Below are 19,646 nucleotides of genomic sequence, written 5' to 3' on the forward strand. Positions count from 1 at the left end.
AGTAATTCTAAAGTGATAAAGCTTTTAAGGCCCTGTCATTTTGGGAGGAGTTAGATCATCATCTATAAATGCCACATGGGAGTATGTCCTCTTTTTAAGGTGTAGATTTAATCTGTGTGGCCTCCAATAGATTATTTCGTGAATTTGCTGTATGGCTAGCGGGCCCTTCTCATCCAAGTACGTGTTCTCCTCTCCAGCCACCGTAATGTGATGATGAGGCTGAACCTGCAGTTGACCATGGGAACCTTCTCTCTTTCACTCTTTGGACTAATGGGAGTTGCTTTTGGAATGAATCTAGAATCTTCTCTTGAAGAGGTGAGACTGCATTTCAATAAGCTAGGGATTATTTTTTATGTTTTGAAGATCATTTTTTAAAATGGATTTTAAGGGGTGCCCAGGGGGTTGGTTCGAGTCCCACGTTGGATGTAGAGATTGCTTGAAAATAAAATCTTAAAAAAATACAATGGATTTTAAGAAGAGTCTTAAAATGTATGCACCCCTAGTGAATTAAAATGTGTAGTCTAATTCATTCAAAATTCAGGCAGTGTTTTTAGCCCCTGTTACTACGTAAATATAACTGTAGCCTAGGTTACCTCAGGTTTCTTGAAACCTGGAACCACATGTGCGAAAGGTTTGACAAAACAGTGTCACACCGTGCACGGTGCTCTTGCAGGATCCCACTGTGGGGCTCTGGTATGCAGGAGCACAGTGAGATGGTGCTCCCGGAGGATCTTGCCGTAGGTGCGGGTAGTGCGGGATCGCACCGTGAGGAGACCGTGGTGCAGGTCACATGATGCGATGGTGAGCCCGCAGGGTCTTACCGTGTCGTTCCGGTAATGCTGGATCACACCGTGAGGCAGTGCTTGTGCGGCGTGGCACCATGAGGCGACGGTAATGCAGGATCCCCCTGTGCGGTGTATGCAGGATTGATTGTGAGGTGGTGCTCCTGCAGGGTCCTGCCATGAGGTGGCGGTAATTCAGAATCACAGAGAGGCCATGCTAATGAAGGACTTTTTTCCTAATTCTTGCGTGCCAGGCATTGGTAGCTTGCTTATTTCAGTCAAGTCACAGCTCTGAAGATGGAAGTGTTACCCTACTTTACAGATGAGAAAACTGAGGCCCAGGAAATTGAGGTAATTTGCTCAAGGGCTCAGTACTATAAAGTAACAGTTAGGATTTGAGCCCGAGACTTGTACTTTGCACTTGGCTGCACTTTCACATTAATGCAACTCTAAACTGCCAGAGTTCTTCATATCATCGTAGCCTTGTATTTTCAGAAAATACCTCACTGTAAGATTTCCAGAAAATAATCTGAATACGCACTCAGCACTCTTTTTGGCTCCGTGTCCTATGTAATCTGTAAGGTCGTTCTCTGTCTCTTTCCCTGTTGTCCTTGTCCAACTGGTGTCCTGTCTCATCAGGACACTTCCGCTTCTAAAAAGTGGCCTGTAAAAGAAGCACATCTGGTGGTCACTCTTCTATGAAACTGTCCAGTGGTTTTTGATTGCCCTTAAAGATCCAGGCTCCTTGGGCTGCAGGACTCTTCCTGGTGTGTGCCCTCGTCTGCACGTTGAGCCAACCACTCGGCCCCCCTGTCCATGCTGCATTGATCTTTCTGTACAGGCTCACTTCCTCCCACACACGTTCCCTCAGCTCCCACCTCCTCTGCCTCATTGGCTCCTACTTCCTCTCAGGTCTCAGCTTACTTGTCACTTCCAAGGACAATCATCAGCGAGGCACAGTGTTAGTCATTTTAGTTCTCCTTGTACTGAGATGTAAAGAAAAATAAATGCAGTCCATTCATTCGTTCATCCTCTAAACACAGTTTTGGTGCCTGTTACATACTAAGCACTGCTTTCAGCCTTGGGGAAACAGCAGGGAGTCCCTGCCCATGTGGGGGTCACGTGACAGTAGGAGAGAGCATAGAAATAGACATGTAGTACGTTAGATGAGAAGTGCCATGAAAGAAAAGCCAGGCACAAGGATGATGCTCACAGGAAGTGAGATGAGGAGATGGGCTGGTCAGGGAAGGTCCTTCAGAGGAGCTGACCGTACAGAGTGGGACGGTCTATGGGAAGGTACGTGAGGCACAGGGGGCCGCACACATACTGACTGCAGCAGGGATGGGCTGTGCTTCTTTAAGGAGCAGAAGGCCGGAAGGGGCAAGAGAAGGCGAGTCAGGAGGAGAGAGGTAGGGAAGGAGGTCACAGAGTAGACAGGTGGGAGATCGTGGTGATTTTGTAGAGCCGGATAGGGTTTGGATTTATTTTAGGTGTGCTGAGCATCTGTTCTGAGGCCAGGAGTTTTAGAATTCTTCTGTGATAGCTCCCGGCCCGTGCGGTCCCCTCTGGTAGCTCCTGGCCTGTGTGGTCCTCAGTGTGGAGCCGCCCCGTTGAGATGAGAGGTGAGTGGTTCGGGGGGATTGGTTCCCACACAACAAGATTCAGATCAGTACCTCACCCGTTACAAATTCCGTCTCTGGGGATCCTGAAGGATAGGAAAAACTTCTTGTTTTTTTCTTTTTAAGGTAATTTTAGAATCTTCCAAGAATAGTCCCAGAATTCCCATAGAGCCTTCATGCAGTGTCTTCAAACACCAACGTTACATCACATTCACTCTGTCATTGTATCTATTTGTGCAGCCTTTTTTCCTGAACCACTGGAGAGTAAGCAACACATGTGATGCCCCTTCACCTGTAAATATTTCACTATATACCTTTCAGTATATACTTCCTAGAAACATGGGCATTCTCATATATAACCACAATGCAGATGTCAAAATCAGGAAACTGACATTGAAACAGTGCTGTTTTACAGTCTGCAGACCCTATTTGGATTTAGGCTTTTGTCTCGGTGCTGCTCTTTGTCTCTTAGAAGACCCTGGATCACATAGTTACCCTGTCTCCTGAGACTCTTATTGGAGCCAGCTTTCTGATCTTTGTCTTTCATGGCCATGACACTCACTAAGAAAGAGATTCGTTATTTGACCTTGATAGCCGTTCTGGTTATGCATTGTCAGTATGTTCTTACATTGAGTCCCATCAGGAAGCACATGATGTCTGTTTGTCCCGTTATTGGGACCATCGGTTAGGGAGGTGTCTGCCAACTTTCTCTCCCGTGAAGTGACTCTGTCTGTGGAGTGAAATGTCTCGGAGGGAGATACTTTGAGACTGTGTAAAAATCCCGTCATTCTTCAAATTTTCACCCTCTGGTTTTTGCATCTGTCACTTGACCAAAAACTAATTCATGCCTGAATCACATATTACTGTGATGGTTACCAACTTTTCTTTTTAAGTTTTCATTTTAATTCCAGTTAGTTAACATCCAGTGTAATATTAGTTTCAAGTGTACAATGTAGTGAGTCAGCACTTCTACACATCACCGGGTGCTCATCACATGTGCACTCCTTAATCCCCACCATCTGTTTCCCCATCCTCCCCCCACCTCCCTTCTGGGGACCATCAGGTGGTTCTCTACAAGAGTGTGTTTCTTACTTTATCTCTTTTTCCGCCCTTTGCTTGTTTCTTAAATTCCACATATGAGTGAAATCATATGATACTTGTCTTTCTTTTTTTTTTTTTTTAACATTTGTTTGTTTAGAGAGAAAGTGCAAGCAGGGGAAGGGCAGAGAGAGAGAGAGGGAGACGGAATCCCAAGGAGACTCCACACTGTCAGCACAGAGCCCGATGCAGGGCTTGATCTCACCAACCGTGAGATCATGAGTTGAACCAATATCAAGAGTTGGTAGCTTAACCAACTGAGCCACCCAGGTGCCTCATGACTGACTGTGTGTGTGTGTGTGTGTGTGTGTGTGTGTGTGTGTGTGTGTAAAACACATCTTTTGTATCCATTCATTTATTGATGGACACTGAGGGTTCTTCCATTGTTTGTTGTAAATAATGCTGCCATAAATTGTTTGTTGTAAATAATGCTGCCATAAACATAGGGGTGTGTGTATCCCTTTGAACTAGTGTGTTTGTATTCTTTGGGTAAATACCCAGTAGTGTGATTGCTGAATCATAAGGTAGTTGTCTGTTTTTAACTTTTTGAGGAACCTCCACACTGTTCTCCACAGTGGCTGCACCACTTTGCATCCCTACCAACAGTGCATGAGGTTCATTTTTCTCCACATCCTTTCTAGCATCTGTTGTTTCTTGTGCTGTTGGCTTTAGCCATTCTGACCTGTGTGAGGTGATACCTCATTGTAGTTTTGGTTTGCATTTCCCTGATAATAGGTGATGATGAGTATCTTTTCATGTTGTCTCTTCTGTTGGCTATCTGTATGTCTTCTTGGGAGAAATGTTTGTTTATGTCTTCTCATTTCTTAATTGGATTATTTGTTTTTTGGGTGTTAAGTTAGATCAGTTCTTCATATATTTTGGATACTAGCCCTTTATCCAATATGTCATTTGCAAATATCTTCTCCCATTCCATAGGCTGCCTTTTAGTTTTGTTGATTGTTTCCCCTGCTGTGCAGATTTTTCTGTTGATGTAGTCCTGATTGTTTATTTTTGCTTTTGTTTCCATCGCCTCAGGAAACCTATCTTGAAAGAAGTTGCTGTGGCCAAAGAAGTTACTGTCTGTGTTCTCTTGTAGGATTTTTATAGTTTCACGTTTCACATTTAGGTCTTGAATCCATTTTGACCTTATTTCTGTGTATAGTGTAAGAAAGTAGTCGTTTCATCCTTTTATTTGTCCAGTTGAGCCAGCACCATTTGTTGAAGAAACCATCTTTTTCCATAGGAGGCATATTCTTGCCTCTTTTGTCAAAGATTAATTGACCATATATTTATGGGTTTATTTCTGGGCTTTCTGTTCTGTTCCGTTGATCTGTGTGTCTGTTTTTGTGCCAGTGTCATACTGTTTTGATTACTACAGCTTTGAAATAGAACTTGGAAGTCCAGAATTGTGATGCCTCCACCTCTGCTTTTCTTTTTCAAGATTGCTTTGGCTATTTGCGGTCTTTTGTGGTTCCATACAAATTTTAGGATTGGTTGTTCTACCTCTGTGAAAAATGTAGTCAGTATTTTGATAGGGACTACATTAAATGTGTAGATTGCTTTGAGTAGTATAGACAGTTTAACAGTGTTTATTCTTCCAATCCATGAGCATGGAATGTCTTTCCATTTCTTTGTGTCGTCTTGAATTTCTTCTTTCATCAGTGTTTTATAGGTTTCAGAGTACAGATCTTTCACCTCTTTGGTTAGGTTTATTCTAGGTATCTTATTTTTTTTTATGCAATTGTAAATGGGCTCTTTTCGTAATTTCTTTCTCTGCTGCTTCATCATCAGTGTAGAGAAATGCAGCAGATTTCTGTACATTGATTTTGTACCCTGCAACTTCACTGAATTCATGTATCAGCTCTAGCAGGTTTTTGGTGGAGTCCTTCAGGTTTTCTACATATAGTGTCATATCATCTGCAGATAGTGAAAGTTTTATTTCTTTGTTACCAGTTTGGATGCCTTTATTTCTTTTTGTTGTCTGATTGCTGAGCCAAGGACTTCCAGTACTGTGTTGAATAAAAGTGATGGGAGTGGACATCCTTGTCTTGTTCCTGATCTTAGGGGAAAAGCTCTTAGTTTCTCACCATTGAGGATGATATTAGCTATTGGGTTTTCCGGTATACAGACTATTTTGTTGAGGTATGTGCCCTCTAAACTTACTTTGTGGAGGATTTTATCATGAATGGCTATTGTACTTTGTCAAATGCTTTTGCTGCATCTGTTGAGATGATCAGTACGGTTTTTATCCTTTCTCTTGTGGATGTGATGTATCATGTTGATTGATTTGTGAATATTGAACCACCCTTGCATCACAGGAATAAGTCCTACTTGCTGGTAATAGGTCTTCAAATTTCCTATTTCTTCCTGATTCAGTTTTGGGAGGTTATATGTTTCTAGGAATTTATCCATTTCTTTAGGTTGTCCAATTTGTTGGCATATAATTTTTCATAATACTGTTTTACAATCCTTTGTATTTCTGTGACACCACTTATTTCCCATTTCATTTCCGATTTTTTTAAATTTTTATCTTTTTTTAAAAATTTTTTTTTTAACATTTTTATTTATTTTTGAGACAGGGAGAGACAGAGCATGAACAGGGGAGGGTCAGAGAGAGGGAGACACAGAATCTGAAACAGGCTCCAGGCTCTGAGCTGTCAGCACAGAGCCTGACGCGGGGCTCGAACTCACGGACTGTGAAATCATGACCTGAGCCGAAGTCGGCCGCTTAACCGACTGAGCCACCCAGGCGCCCCTAATTTTTATCTTTTAATATTTATTTTTTGAGAAAGAGAGCACAAGCAGGGAAGGGACAGAGAGAGAGGGAGACACAGAATCTGATGCAGGTTCCAGGCTCCGAGCTGTCAGTGCAGAGCCTGACATGGGGCCTGAACTCACAAACTGAGATCACAACATGAGCCAAAGTCGGACACAACCCACTGAGCCATCCAGGCACCCTCATTTCTGATTTGAGTCCTCTCTCTCTTCTTTTTCGAAGAGTCTGGCTAAAGGTTTATCAATTCTGTTGATCTTTTCAAACAACCAGCTCCTGGTTTCATTGATCTGTTGGTTTTTTTTTTTTTAGTTTCTATTTCATTTCTGCTCTTTTCTTTCCTTCTACTAGCTTTGGGTTTTGTTTTTTCTAGTTCCTTTAGATGTAAGGTTAAGTTGTTTGAGTTTTTCTTCTTGAAGTAGGCCTGTATTGCTATAAACTTCCCTCTTGGCACCACTTTTGTTGTATCTAGAAGATTTTGGACCATTGGTTTTTCATTTTCATTTGTGTCTCTGTAGCTTTTTTTTTTAATTTCCTCTTTGATTTCTTGGTTGATTCATTCATTGTTTAGTATCATGGTGTTTAACTTCCATGTGTTTTTGGTCTTTCCAGACTGTTTTCTTATGGTTGATTTCTAGTGGTCAGAAAAGATATGTGGTATGACTTCCGTCTTTTTTACTTTTTTTGAGACTTGTTTTGTGGCCTGATATGTGGTCTGTTCTGCAGAATGTTCCACGTGAACCGGAGAAGAATGTGTATTCTGCTGTTTTAGGATGGAATGTTCTGAATATATCTGTTAAATCCATTTAGTCCAATGTGTCACCATTTCCCTGGTGATACTCTGTTTGGATGATCTGTTCATTGATGTAAGTGGGGTGTTAAAAGTCCCCTACTATTATTATTGTATTGATTACTTCCTTTATGTTTGTTATTAACTGTTTAACGTATTTGGGTGCTTTCATGTTGGGTACATTAATGTTTACAATTCTTATATCTTGTTGGATTGTTTGCTTTATGATTATTGTAGCATCCTTCTTTGTCTCTTGTTGCAGTATTTGTTTTAAAACTATTTTTTCCATCTAAGCATTGCTACCCCAGCTTTCTTTTCACATTCATGTGCATGATAAACGTTTCTCTATCCCTTCACCTTCAGTCTGTTAGTGTCTTTAAGTCTGAAATGAGTGTCTTATAAGCAGTATATAGATGGGTCTTGTTTTTTTATCCATTCTGTCACCCTATGTCTTTTGGAGCATTTAGTCCATTTACATTCAGAGTAATTATTGATAGATATGTACCTTTTGCCATCTTGTTACTTGTTTTATGGTAGCTTTTGTAGTTCTTCTGTGTTCCTTTGTTCCCTTGTTCTCTTCTCTCACGATTAGTTGGCTTTCTATAGTGATATACTTGGATTCCTTTCTCTTTATTTTTTGCATATCTATTACTGGCTTTTGATTTGTGGTTACCATTAGGTTTGTAAATAACATCTTCTGCTAATATAGCGGTCTGTGTTAAGCTGGTGTTCACTTTAGTTTGAACCGTCCTTTACTCCTCTCCCACATTTTAGGTATATGGTGTCATACTTTACATCCTTCTATTTTGTGAGTCCCTTGATTGATTTTTTGCAGATATACTTATTTCTACTGCTTTTGTGTTTCCTACTTTTCATACTCTCACAGTCTTTCCCAAGAGTCCCCTTTAACATTTATAAGGCTGGGTTAGTGGTGATAAATTCCTTATACTTGTTTGTCTGAGAAACTCTTTATCTCTCCTGTTCTGAGTGATAGCCTTGCTGGATAGAGTAATTTTGGCTGCAGATTGTTTTCCTTTCATCACTTTGAATATATCCTGCCACTCCCTTCTTCCCTGTAGTTTCTGCTGAAAAATTAGCTGATAGCCTTGTGGGGTTTCCTTTGTATTTGATGTTCTTCTTTTCTCTTGCTGCTTTTAATATCCTCTCTTTATCACCACTTTTTGCCATTTTAATTACCATATGTCTTGGTGTGGACCTGCTGGGTTGATTTTGTCGGACTGTCTCTGTGACTCCTGGATCTGGATTTGTTTCCTTTCCCAGATTCTTGACGTTTTCAGCAGTTATTTCTCCACATAAATTTGCTCTCCCTTTTCTCTTTTCCTTCTGGGATCCTTGCATTGCGAATGTTATTACACTTGATGTGTCACTGGGTTCCCTAAGTCTATTCTCACTTATAACTTGTTTGTCTCTCACCTGCTAATAAGCTCGATTACTTTCCACTACTCTGTCCTCAATGGATATGTTCTTCTGCTTCCTCCATTTATTCTATCTAGTGTATTTTTAATTTCATTTATTGTGTTCTTCATCTCTGATTGGTTCTTTTTTATGTCCTTGTTAAGGGTCTTACTAATGTCCTCCACTCTTAAGTCCAGTAACTATATGATCGTTGCCCTATATTTTCTATCAGGCATGTTGCTTATCTCCATTTCGCGTAGGTCTCTTGCTGTGATTTTGTCCTGTTCTTTTATTTGGGACGTATCCTTCTGCCTCATTTTGTCTCCCTGTCTGTTTCTATGTATTAGGAAAGTCAGCTATGTCTCCTGCTTTTGAAGGCAGTGGCCTTGTGAAGAACAGGTCCTGTGTGCCTGCAGGACACCGTCCCCTGTTCACCAAAACCTGGCGTTTCAGAGGTGTCTCCTGTGTGTTTGGAGTGCACCTGACTGTTGTGTCTGGGCCACGTTTACCTTCAGTCCCGCTGTCTGCAGTGGCTCTTTGCCTACTCTGGGCGATGTTTGGTCTCTGTGGTGTTAGTGGGCCAGTCTGGTGCCACCTTGGGCTTGAGTTGAGTCACACCAGGCATTTGTCAGAGATGCAGTAGCACCGAACTGCAGGCTGCTTTCCAGCATTATCCCCTGAGAAGCTTTCATTGGCGGACAGGGCCTACAGTCAGATCAGCTTTCTGCCCCCAGCCCACTGCTGGGGCCACATTCTGACCTTCCCCTGTCCCCGGGGGAGGTACTCTGGTAGTGGTGCTGGCCCCCACTGGGGCTGCTTGCACACAGCCAGGCTTGGGGGTGCTGCTTCTGATGGGCCCCTGCCCTGGAGTGTGTGGATGCACAAAGTGCCCAGGGTGTAGGAGTGTCCCTGTTCTCAAGGTTTGTTGGGTCTCCTGGGGGAGGAGACCACAGCGCTGGCACTGAGGCAGGCCTGGCTGTGGGTGTGGAGGGGAATGGCACCTGCCAGGTCCTTTGTTTTGTGTGTCCCGGAGGGACAGACACCTTTGGGGAGACTCCTCCAGGACACGCTCTCACACTGCTGCTTCTATGCTGTATCTCCCCTGGGCTGTTTCTCATGTTGGCTCTTTAAAGGCAGGGACTCAGTTTCCTCTTGACTTCTCGGCTCTCCCAAAGTTGAGCCTGCTGATTGATTGATAGATTAATTGATTGATTTTAGTTATATATTTTTTAAGTTTATTTACTTATTTTGAGAGACAGTGAGAACAAATGGGGGAGGGGCAGAGAGAGAGAGAGAGAGAGAGAGAGAGAGAGAATCCCAAGCAGGCTCCACACTGTCAGCACAGAGCCTGACACAGGGCTCGACCCCACAAACTGTGAGATCGTGTCCTGAGTCAAAATTGAGACATGCTCAACTGAGCCACCCAGGCGCCCAAGTCTGCTGATTTTTTAAAATTCCAGGTTTTAAGTTTTTCTGATTATAAGAATTCACAAAATTTAGCCTCTCTGGTTTACAAAGCCAGTGTTATGTGGATTTGTCTTCCCGTGCAGGCCCCCCTGTGTGACGGTCTGTTTCTCTCCCCTCTTCTGTGCCAGCAGGTTCCTCCCTCTGTGCACAGCCCCACTTTCATTTAGCTCCCCACCCTGTCTCCATACTCCCTACCCTCTTGGATGTAGCTTCTTCTCTACATTTATTTGCAGAGTCTGTTCTGCCCATCTTCAGGTCGTTTTCTGGGCTAATAACACTAATGTGAGTCTGGTTGTGTCTAGTTGTGTCCTGGGACGAGGTGAGCTTAGGGTCCTCCTACTGCACCATCTTCCAAATGCAGTTTCTCTGTATTTTAGTAGCACGTGGAATTTCAAGCTTGGTTGGAACTTGGCTTACCTCTCGAGTGTATCACATTTTGGCATTCCCAGATGTTTGATTCATACGCGGATTACTGAATCAGTCTGCAGCAAAGATAGTAGTGATCCGTGTACACTAAGTCTCATTTAAACATAACTTTTACTTGGGACACCTGGGTGGCTCAGTGAGTTAAGTGTCCGACTTCAGCTCAGGTCATGATCTTTCAGTTCATGAGTTCAAGCCCCGCATCGGGCCCTGTGCTGTGACAGCTCAGAACCTGGAGCCTATTTAGGCTTCTGTGTCTCCCTCTTTCTCTGTCCCTCCCCTGCTTGCACTCTGTCTCTCTCTCTCTCTCTCTCACAAGTAAATAAACATTAAAAAAAATTTTAAACATAACTTTTACTTAATAAATTAGGGCCTTTTTTTTTCTTTTTTTGGATGACTAGAAAACGTGTGAACATTAACAAAAGTTAACTCATTTAGCATTTGTCTCCCTGATAGCTTATGTCTAACTCTGGGTTCATGTTCCATCCAGGGAGGTGGGTTTCTCCTTCATGCATGGTATGAATTTCTAACAGTGATAGTTTATCATTTGTGTAACGGAATTACCTGGGGGACAGGTGAGCTCTCAGTCACTGGAGCTAACGAGGCTGTTGTTGATCACCAACTGACAGAGCTATAGATGGAATCCCTTCCCTGTGGGATAGTAAACATCAAGTCTGGTTCTGTACGTGGATGCATTACACTGCAAAAATACAACGATTATGAAAATCACAGGGGAAATACTTATTGTATAAGTCGGAGCTTCCCAAACTTCCTTGGTCCATGATGCTTAGTGTCTTTCCATAGTATCACTAGACCAAATGTTTTTTATTATGTTGTAGTTTTTGAGATGTTACCTAACAATTTTTATATGAAGTAGTTAAGTCAAACAACTTACTAGTGGTTCTCAGAGTACATTGCAGATGTCACTGTGTTCCTCTTAAAAACTTAAAATATTCAGGGGGTGTTGTGATGCTCAGGACACCACAGCTCACAGTTTGGGAACTGTAGCCATACGCAAAAAAATGTGTGTATACTCTCTGTATGTAACTGATCAGGTTTGTATGTATGTAAACAAAGACTGGAAGAAAACAAAGTACAAGTTATCTTTGGCTTATAGATGATTAAAATAATTTTTTTTACGTTTATTTATTTTTGAGAGACAGAAGCAGAGTACAAATGGGGCAAAGACAGAGAGAGAGGGAGACACAGAATCCGAAGCAGGCTGCAGGCTCTGAGCTGTCAGCACAGAGCCTGACATGGGGCTGGGACTCCCAAACCGTGAGACCTGAGCCAAAGTCAGAAGCTTAACCAACTGAGCCATCCAGGCGCCCCGATTTTAAAATATTTAAGCCCTTTTATTTATTTATTTTTTAACGTTTATTTATTTTTGAGACAGAGACAGAGCATGAATGGGGGAGGGTCAGAGAGAGGGAGACACAGAATCTAAAGCAGGCTCCAGACTCTGAGCTGTCAGCACAGAGCCCGATGCGGGGCTCGAACTCACGGACCATGAGATCGTGACCTGAGCCGTAGTTGGCCACTCAACTGACTGAGCCACCCAGGCGCCCCTATTTAAGCCCTTTTAAATCATGTTTTGCTTCTAATTTATTTCTGATTCTTGGGTCTTTGGGTGCAGTCAAGGCTTGTTCTTAGGTCCTTTCTACAGGAAGGAGCTGGACAGACAAGAGGCTGCTTTTAAGCTCTGGGGCAAGAGTAGTGTGGGAAATTCTACTGCTAAGGAACCCAGCCTTTTGTGATTAAAATTAACTGTGTTCTCTTTTAGGACCATAGGGTGTTTTGGCTGATTACAGGAATTATGTTTATGGGAAGTGGCCTCATCTGGAGGCGTCTGCTGTCATTCCTCGGACGACAGCTCGAAGCTCCTTTGCCTCCTGTGGTATGTGGTGTGGAGAGTCTGGCTCGCAGCAGTGCAGCACAGGGGTCACATCTGGGCTTACGTGGTCACAGGCTCTGCAACCCTGAACACATCACTTAATTTCTCTAAGCCTCCCTCACTTTCCCCATCTGCCAGTTAAAGTGCTAGTGGGAGAGTTAAATAATATATGTAAAGTACTTGTCAGCACAGTGCCTGGCACAGTAAACAAGTTAGAAATACTTCTTCTGTGTGCAGCACTGTGACGAGCATTATATAGACAGATATTAGCAATTCTGCCACAGGCTTTGTCATAACCCCAATTGAAATGTAGAAAATGTAGTGTTCTCATCAAGATAAAAGTTTACCCTTTTTCTTCCCCTTCTACTCCTTGTTCACACCAGGAGTAAACATGTAAGATACTGATACAAGTCTTACGGTCCTTCCCTCATGTGGTAGGTGGTTCTCATTTTACTAGGGGCTTTTCTTTTCAGACAGACACCAACTAAAATGATTAATTTCCCTTCTTTATTTAGATGGCCTCTTTACCCAAAAAAACCCTTCAGGCAGACAGAAGCATGGAAATGAAACACAGCTTCCGGCCAGATGGACCCGGATCAAGCAGGAGTGTCCTGACAACCCGGTAGAGACTGGACTATTTTTTTATAGTAGTCACGAGAAACTTCTGATACCTTTATTTTCTTTTATAGAATCAGAGACTTGAAAAAAATCACTGATACTTAAATTATAATGTCTGATAAAAATATTAGGGTACTCACAGTACTAGAACTTAATTGCAAAGTACTTGCTTTGTAAAAGGCCAAAATTCTATCTTCCACAAACTGAAAAGGCTGTTTTTAGAGACATGATGTGAGGCATGGAGAGACTGATTTATACATATCAAAAAAAGTACAGCCTCACGCCCAGCAAAGCCTGAAAACTTGATGAACCCGTGTGATGAGACCAGGTAGCGGCTCTTAGGAAGTTCCCAAGAACAAGATTCCCTGTGCTGACTCTCAGGTGACTGGAAAGGTAGGAAAATCTATATTAACCTCAAAACACACTTGGAAAGTTTGTGCTTTAAATCAGTCTTTTCTTGAATTTGCCTCCTTTTTATATAAGGCAAATAAAAATGAAACAATTGAACATCAGCTTACATGGATTCCATTTAATCAAGATTTCACTTTCTTGAACGCTGGAACAAAGCCTTTAGAAATAGTGTCAAAAGAAACTATATCCCTTCTGTTACTTGGTCGTTCCCAGACTTCAGACAGAGGGGTCACCTCGACCACCCCCGAAAAAAAGTGTACATAGCCACAGATGGGCTTCCTAAAACCAAAAGGTGGATAAACTTCAGAATTTCGTCTACAGTCAGGTTGGGATTCAAAACTGTGGCTATTTGTAAGTCTCAAAATTGCTATCCTACTTACCATCTTAACTACCATTTTTATATTTTCTGGAGGTTAGTTATGCAGAACATTATAGCTTTCCTTCCCTTCAAAAGGGACATGGAAGATTCCAGAGAGTCCAGAGCAGCTCTTGTACTCCAAAGAATATGCCAGTGATGTTGGGGTCACCTGATACTACAATAGGATGTCATATGGGGAAGTTTAGGAGTCCATTTACCAAGTGGTTTGGTGATAGCTCCTGGAACAGCATTTTTATTCCTAACTTGAAAGAAAACGGATGAAGTTGTCAATTTTCTCCACTCCCAGGTGTGGTTACAGGAGGCCTTCAAAGGTGGAAGATAGAATGGCAGGAGCTGTGGCCTGAGCTCAGGGCAGAGTGGCCCCCAAGTATGCTCTGTGGTGTGGGTGTTGGGACATGGATAGACGTGGCTCTCTAGTGTCCTAAATCTGTGTGGTGGTTTTCAAGACAAAGTCTCTCTGATAATCCTTAGATTTCACAGGACACTCTTTGGCCCACCTCAGAGCACCTGCTGCTGGTCTTGTGCGATCACTGTAAAGTAGGTTATAAACATTTACTGTGACAGGGGAAGAATTGAAAGCCCAGAGGACTTTAATTTGACTGAGATCAGACATAATTGAATTTTGGCCTTTTTCCTTTTGGTGTGACTTAGTTTGCAGACTTGGGTAAAATAATTTTTTTGATGAGTCCCATCTCGTCAATAAAAGGGAAGTGGCAATTACCTCCTTAGTCTGCAGAGAAGTCACTGATGGTTTATCAGGTTCTCTAAGGTGCTCACATCAAGGAGGATTTCAAAAATGTCAGCTGGCTCTGCTTAGCAGACAGTAAGTAATAAGATGGCCTACACTGAAAATTACAAAGTTTAGTGGTTTTAAATTTTGAAACAGACTGAGCACATAAACTTCTGTAAATAAACGATAATACCAAATACTTGGTTACATAAGCGAGCAGTCTTATCGCCTGTTTAACAAGTTCAAGGAACAATAGTCTTCAGACTGTCCATTTTTGGAAGGCAGAAAATAGCATCCTAAAATGACATCTGAACACTCGCTTTATTCTTGATAAACCGATTGTGATGAATAACCACTAAATAAAAAGATAGTGGGGAGTCATTCTAAAAGTTGTACACAGCTTTATTTTTTGGAATTGCAATGTTAAACACACTTTAAGTGGTGCCTGTGGAGGTGGGCTAATGGATGGTGCCTGGACCGGGGCATTCAGCGATCTGAGTTTATTCCAAGACCCACTTCAGATCTTTCTAGATCTGCAGTACAAAGGCATAAAACCATTCTGATCTCGAAGCACGTTGTTACATATACATAGAAAAACAGACCACAAGTATGTACATGTGTTTTGATATCTTGAAATAAAGGTAACTAAGTTAAATTATTAAGTTCAGATTTGTGTTAATGAGAGCTTAAAACCCTACAAGATGTTTCCATTTCTGTTATGCATTTCAGAATCCATGCTGAGAACTACAGTTAGTGGAGTGAAAACGTAACCACATAATGCATTGGACTCTGTGCCAGGTTGACCTCCGACAGTAGGAATCCAAATTAGCACTTCTGAATATGGCTAAATGTCCTATATAAAATCCTACACGAAAACTTGCCTCCAACCTTATACATTTTAACCTTCTCTGCCTGGTGCTTGCTATCTGGTATGTTTAAGCATTAAGAAGAATGTAAGTCGTTAATGATCGTGTTTCAACACAGGCCCTATCAGTGAAGCGTGGACGTCTTCCGCGGTGCTGGCAGCGTAAAGGAACCCACGCTTGTAAGGAAAGGTCCAGTACTAGACAGGCATCCGTTCTGCACTCAGACTTCTCAACTTGTATTACAGTCAACTAATTTCTGGGCCCTCAAGATGAATTTCCCTTAAACTAAAAAGAATAATTCACATAAGAACTAGCAATAATTGTTACCCAAATGAAACCAAATGGTATTTGTGCTTTTTGCTGTTCCCTAGGGAACCATGCAGATGGCCTGCCTCTCTTTAGGAAAGGGGACAGTCACAGGACTCATCCAGAGGTGACTTTGTGTCCTGTTTCCCTGTATGTACTCACCTGTGCTCACAATTAACTCTAGTAGCTTTCCCTAGATTTCTAATTCAACTTTTACTCTTCTGCTGGACTCCTTCCTTGGACCAGTCTCTACTCTGCCTCTAGAGAAGCTGGGTTCTTGTCATTACTTCTCCCTGCACTTTTAGTACCTTTCACTAGTGTGCCTCCCTGTTACAGGATCAGTAGTAATGGTTTCTCACATTTTTAGTGAAGCTAAAACCCTGGGGTAGATTCCTTTCCCTTAACTATGCCACACTGCAGGACTGGCGGATGAAATCTGCTAAAACCAGCCCAGGAACAAGGGAGACCAAGGCCTGCTTCTCTGCCTGGTCCCTTGCAGTGGCCACTGGCTCAGGCCAGATCTCTTCTCTCTACATAGTTTGTACCAACTCAGTGCGACAGCAGCTCCTCTTGGGAGGTCCTGGAACAAGTGGAAAGTCACTAGATGCCACAGTTAGGACAGCCGCTTCTACAAAAGCATTTGAGGGCACTAAAAGGTAAGGAGGTTTTAGTCTTGTATTTATCCTTCACTATACAAAACACCGAAAATGAAATAATCCTCCCAAGAAGGGACCAAATCAGGTACAGCAGGTGCCTTTGCAGTTGTGAGGTTATCCTTCACCCCCTTACTTTTCACTATACTAGTTCTCTAATTTGTTTTCCTATATACTACACTATTTCACTTTGATTGGAATGGGTCACTGTTTTTAAAAGGAAATTTTTAGGAGAAATTGTGATAGAGAACCCCAGAGAGAGAGGTCTTTCCAGGCATCAGCAAGACGTAGCTAGTCCTGTGAAGAGGAGAGACATTGTACAAAGGTTTGAGCACAGGCAGTAAGTCAGGAATAAGTTTAAATGCAAGGGAAGCAAGGACTGAAACTCTGGAAGAGGAGGGGACCTGGCTCACCAGAGCCCCTGTCACCGTCTACTGCATCGTCATCCCAGACGGAGACATCTCTACTCCCAGGAGCCCTGCCCCCAGCAGGAACGCTCCCCCTGGAGATGACTGGGCACAAGAGACGGACAGAGGAGGATAGCCTTTAGTCTAGGCCAAGGCTGTAGACGTGAAGTGCCCCAGAGAGTCGGGCTCCCAAAGAGCTCCTTCCAGCAGCAACGACAACTTGGTTCTGCAGAGGACACAAAACATTTTGATGATTCATAATGCCTTTAGTTTCTGCCATAATCCAGGCATCACATTATGCTCTGGTGATAAGATGTTGTTTAAATCCCGCATTCTCAGATCTGTATGTTCAGAAAACCAGGGCTGAGGAAGTTCCGTCCCTTCTCTGGGGGCAGGCCCTGCTGCTTGAACCAGTTTCGGAACCGTCCTTCAGAAGTGTCTTCAAAGCCTGCAGCCAGTGTTTAAACTGTTTTCCCTGGGGGCCGGTCTACATGCTGGGAGCCTGGACTTGATGATCCTAAACCCAGGCTGGCCAGGGTCCAGCCGGCCAGAGCAGGGAACGACCGTGAAACGGCCAAACCTCCTGTGAAAAGTTCTACTGATTTGATTTTGAGAACTACAGATGGAATCCAGAAGTAATAATGGCTAACATTTCCTGACCCCTTACCACGTTCCCTCTTACCACACTGCCCTTTGCTGTTTTATACCCTAGTGTCAAAAGGAAAAATGAAAATCTTGCCTTCCTCTTATTTATGGAAGTATTTACTTGATTTGCCTGTAGTTTAGTTTCGTAGTTGAGCTTGGTCTCCATTTCACACCTTCCTTTCCTGCCTCCTGTCCAGCTAGTCAACCTCCTCCTGGTTCCTGGCAGCTCACCTTCCCCGGCTCCTGCTTTCTGACTGCCTTTGGCTCTTGCTCAGCATACGTGGGCCTGTGTTACCGGGCACATTTCCACCTAGACGGTAAGCACCTGCGTGCAGGAACCAGACGTCAGGTTTGCGTGCTTCTCCAGGACGTCGTATGACACAGCGCGGCCAAGGCTCACCTGTGCGCCCCGTCCTGACTCTGGCTTCACGCTCTCGAGTCTTCAGACTCCCAACCTGAGTCTCTGTAAACCGCCACTCTGACCGGCCTCAGGTGGTCCGTGTCCAGCTCTAAGCTACTCCCATGCTGCCATCCCAGGTGTGTGTTGTGCAGGTGGGGGGGGGGGGGTTGGTGCAGCACATTCAGTGTTCTCCCCAGGGGAATGGTCGTTACAAAGGAGAATGTGCAGCATTGTACGCAGTCAACCATAACTTCTAGATGATCTGTACCACTCCTCAGGTGGCAGAAGGGATGCTGGGTATGTGTGATTCTTACATGATACATGGGTTCTTGATAACATCTAACTTTCAGAAAATGCATTTTAAATACAAGCCAAGCTTACGACACATTCTGTCACCAGACATTCGGAGAATCCTCCCATAAACTTCATCTCTTTTTCTGGATAACCCTAAACGTTTACTTAACCAGGCTTGACTATATAGATGGTAAAGCAAGAGCCATCTGAACTGGTGGCCACCCGAGAGCAGTTTCACTAAACGGCAAGAAGCTGGAGGTCACCCACCCTGCCACACTCCATGATCTATGAAGGCCTCCCATCCCACCGTTAGTACTGGTCAGACTTTCAGACTATGCTTTAGCCTTAATCCTGTCAACTTCCCACGTGTATAAATCTTGTTTCTCTCTCTCAAAGCTCACACAGTTCTATAGAACATCCTCTCCTAAATGAATGAATGGGTTCGGTACTTTAGCTTTATATTTGAAGATAAAACTCTTTAACTGCTGTACCCATTAAAATCCAAAATGTGCATACCTTTTGGTCTAGCAGTCTGCTAAGAATATCATTAGCAGCACAGTTCGTTTCTTGTAAGGGTTAGAGAGAGGGAGAGAGAATTCCAAGCAGGCTCCATGCTGTCAGCACGGAGGCTGACACAGGGTTTGATCTCCCCAACTGTGAGATCATGACCTGAGCCCAGATCAAGACTGTCAGATGCTTAACTGAGCCACCCAGGCACCCTGAGGCTTGCACAATTCTATAAAAATGGAAATAACGGAGAAAGGGAACCAAATAAAACCAATATGATGCAGCCATTGAAAAGACCCCCAACAGCTCCATGTGTATTGGTCTGAGAAGAGCCATCAGATGCTATAGAGCACATGTAGGTGACGAGGCCGGGCAGGTAGAGCGCGTGCACGCGCACGTTTACGTGTTTGTCCCGGAATCTGGACAAAACCGTGCCAGCATATTAACAGTGGTTATCTGACATGGCGGGGTTTGCAAACTCTCTGAAAGGGCCAAGATGATGATTACTTCAGGCTGTGGGGGACCTGGGTCTCTGGGACAGCCAATCGCCCACCATTGCATTACAGTAGCTGCCACAGAGACACGGGAGCAGGAATGTGTTCTGATAAAACTAGGGATGCTTCATACAAGTCTCAGGTGTCACCCAGCCACTTAAACTGTAATAATCATTTTTAGCTCATGGCCTGTACAAAAACTAGTCCCACAGGCTGTAATTTGCCAGCCCAGCCCTGAGGGTTGAATGGGAAAGTGATGAGATTGTGTATGGATGTTACTTCCTTTTTTGTGTTCCTCTTTTTCAAATACAATCTTTTAGATGAAAGACCACCCCCCCCCCCCCAGCCTTAGGATATAAACGTCCAAAGGACAGTCTTCATACCCACCTTGTTTTTCGACCTCACGGTAATCACGGAGCTCCCAAACCTTGAACTTGCCTGTAAAGCAGTGTCTGTTAATGGTCTTTTGAAAACATACTGTGATATCTTATCAGTTTAAAATAAGGGAAAGGGCGCACTTCTGTGGTTTCTCTTTCTTCATTCCTTCAGGAGGTACTTACTTCAGGAGAAATCAGTACATACTGAGCCTGAAAGGAAGGGGAGAGAAGGGAGACTTGTGTTACTGTCGATTCAGGTTTTAACCACTCATCCTGAAGCCCCATACTCACATCTAC

General features: G+C 43.3%; 2 protein-coding genes across 6 annotated transcripts in view; one reads left to right on the forward strand and one right to left on the reverse strand.

Moving 5' to 3' along the window:
* Window positions 1–13,387, forward strand: part of MRS2 (magnesium transporter MRS2) — a 33,957-nt gene extending 20,570 nt beyond the window's left edge. The window contains exons 9-11 of the mRNA XM_027040420.2: window positions 198–315; window positions 12,152–12,265; window positions 12,778–13,387. Coding sequence (XP_026896221.1) covers window positions 198–315; window positions 12,152–12,265; window positions 12,778–12,888 — 343 coding nt within the window. The 3' untranslated portion in view covers window positions 12,889–13,387. The remainder of the gene's footprint in view (window positions 1–197; window positions 316–12,151; window positions 12,266–12,777) is intronic.
* Window positions 13,388–14,781: 1,394 nt separating this feature from the next.
* Window positions 14,782–19,646, reverse strand: part of GPLD1 (glycosylphosphatidylinositol specific phospholipase D1) — a 64,672-nt gene continuing 59,807 nt past the window's right edge. For 3 of the 5 annotated variants that reach the window (XM_027040414.2, XM_027040412.2, XM_053223206.1), the window contains exons 24-26: window positions 19,533–19,559; window positions 19,360–19,410; window positions 14,782–16,858 (exon numbers count right to left, since the gene is read on the reverse strand). In XM_027040414.2, coding sequence (XP_026896215.2) covers window positions 16,772–16,858; window positions 19,360–19,410; window positions 19,533–19,559 — 165 coding nt within the window. In that variant the 3' untranslated portion in view covers window positions 14,782–16,771. Of the gene's footprint in view, window positions 16,859–17,463; window positions 17,603–19,359; window positions 19,411–19,532; window positions 19,560–19,646 lie in introns of those variants that run through there. The other 2 variants (XR_008298777.1, XM_027040415.2) reach the window with 2 other exon arrangements.

The sequence above is a fragment of the Acinonyx jubatus genome, chromosome B2 (assembly GCF_027475565.1).
Source record: "Acinonyx jubatus isolate Ajub_Pintada_27869175 chromosome B2, VMU_Ajub_asm_v1.0, whole genome shotgun sequence".
NCBI classification, from domain to species: Eukaryota; Metazoa; Chordata; class Mammalia; order Carnivora; family Felidae; genus Acinonyx; species Acinonyx jubatus.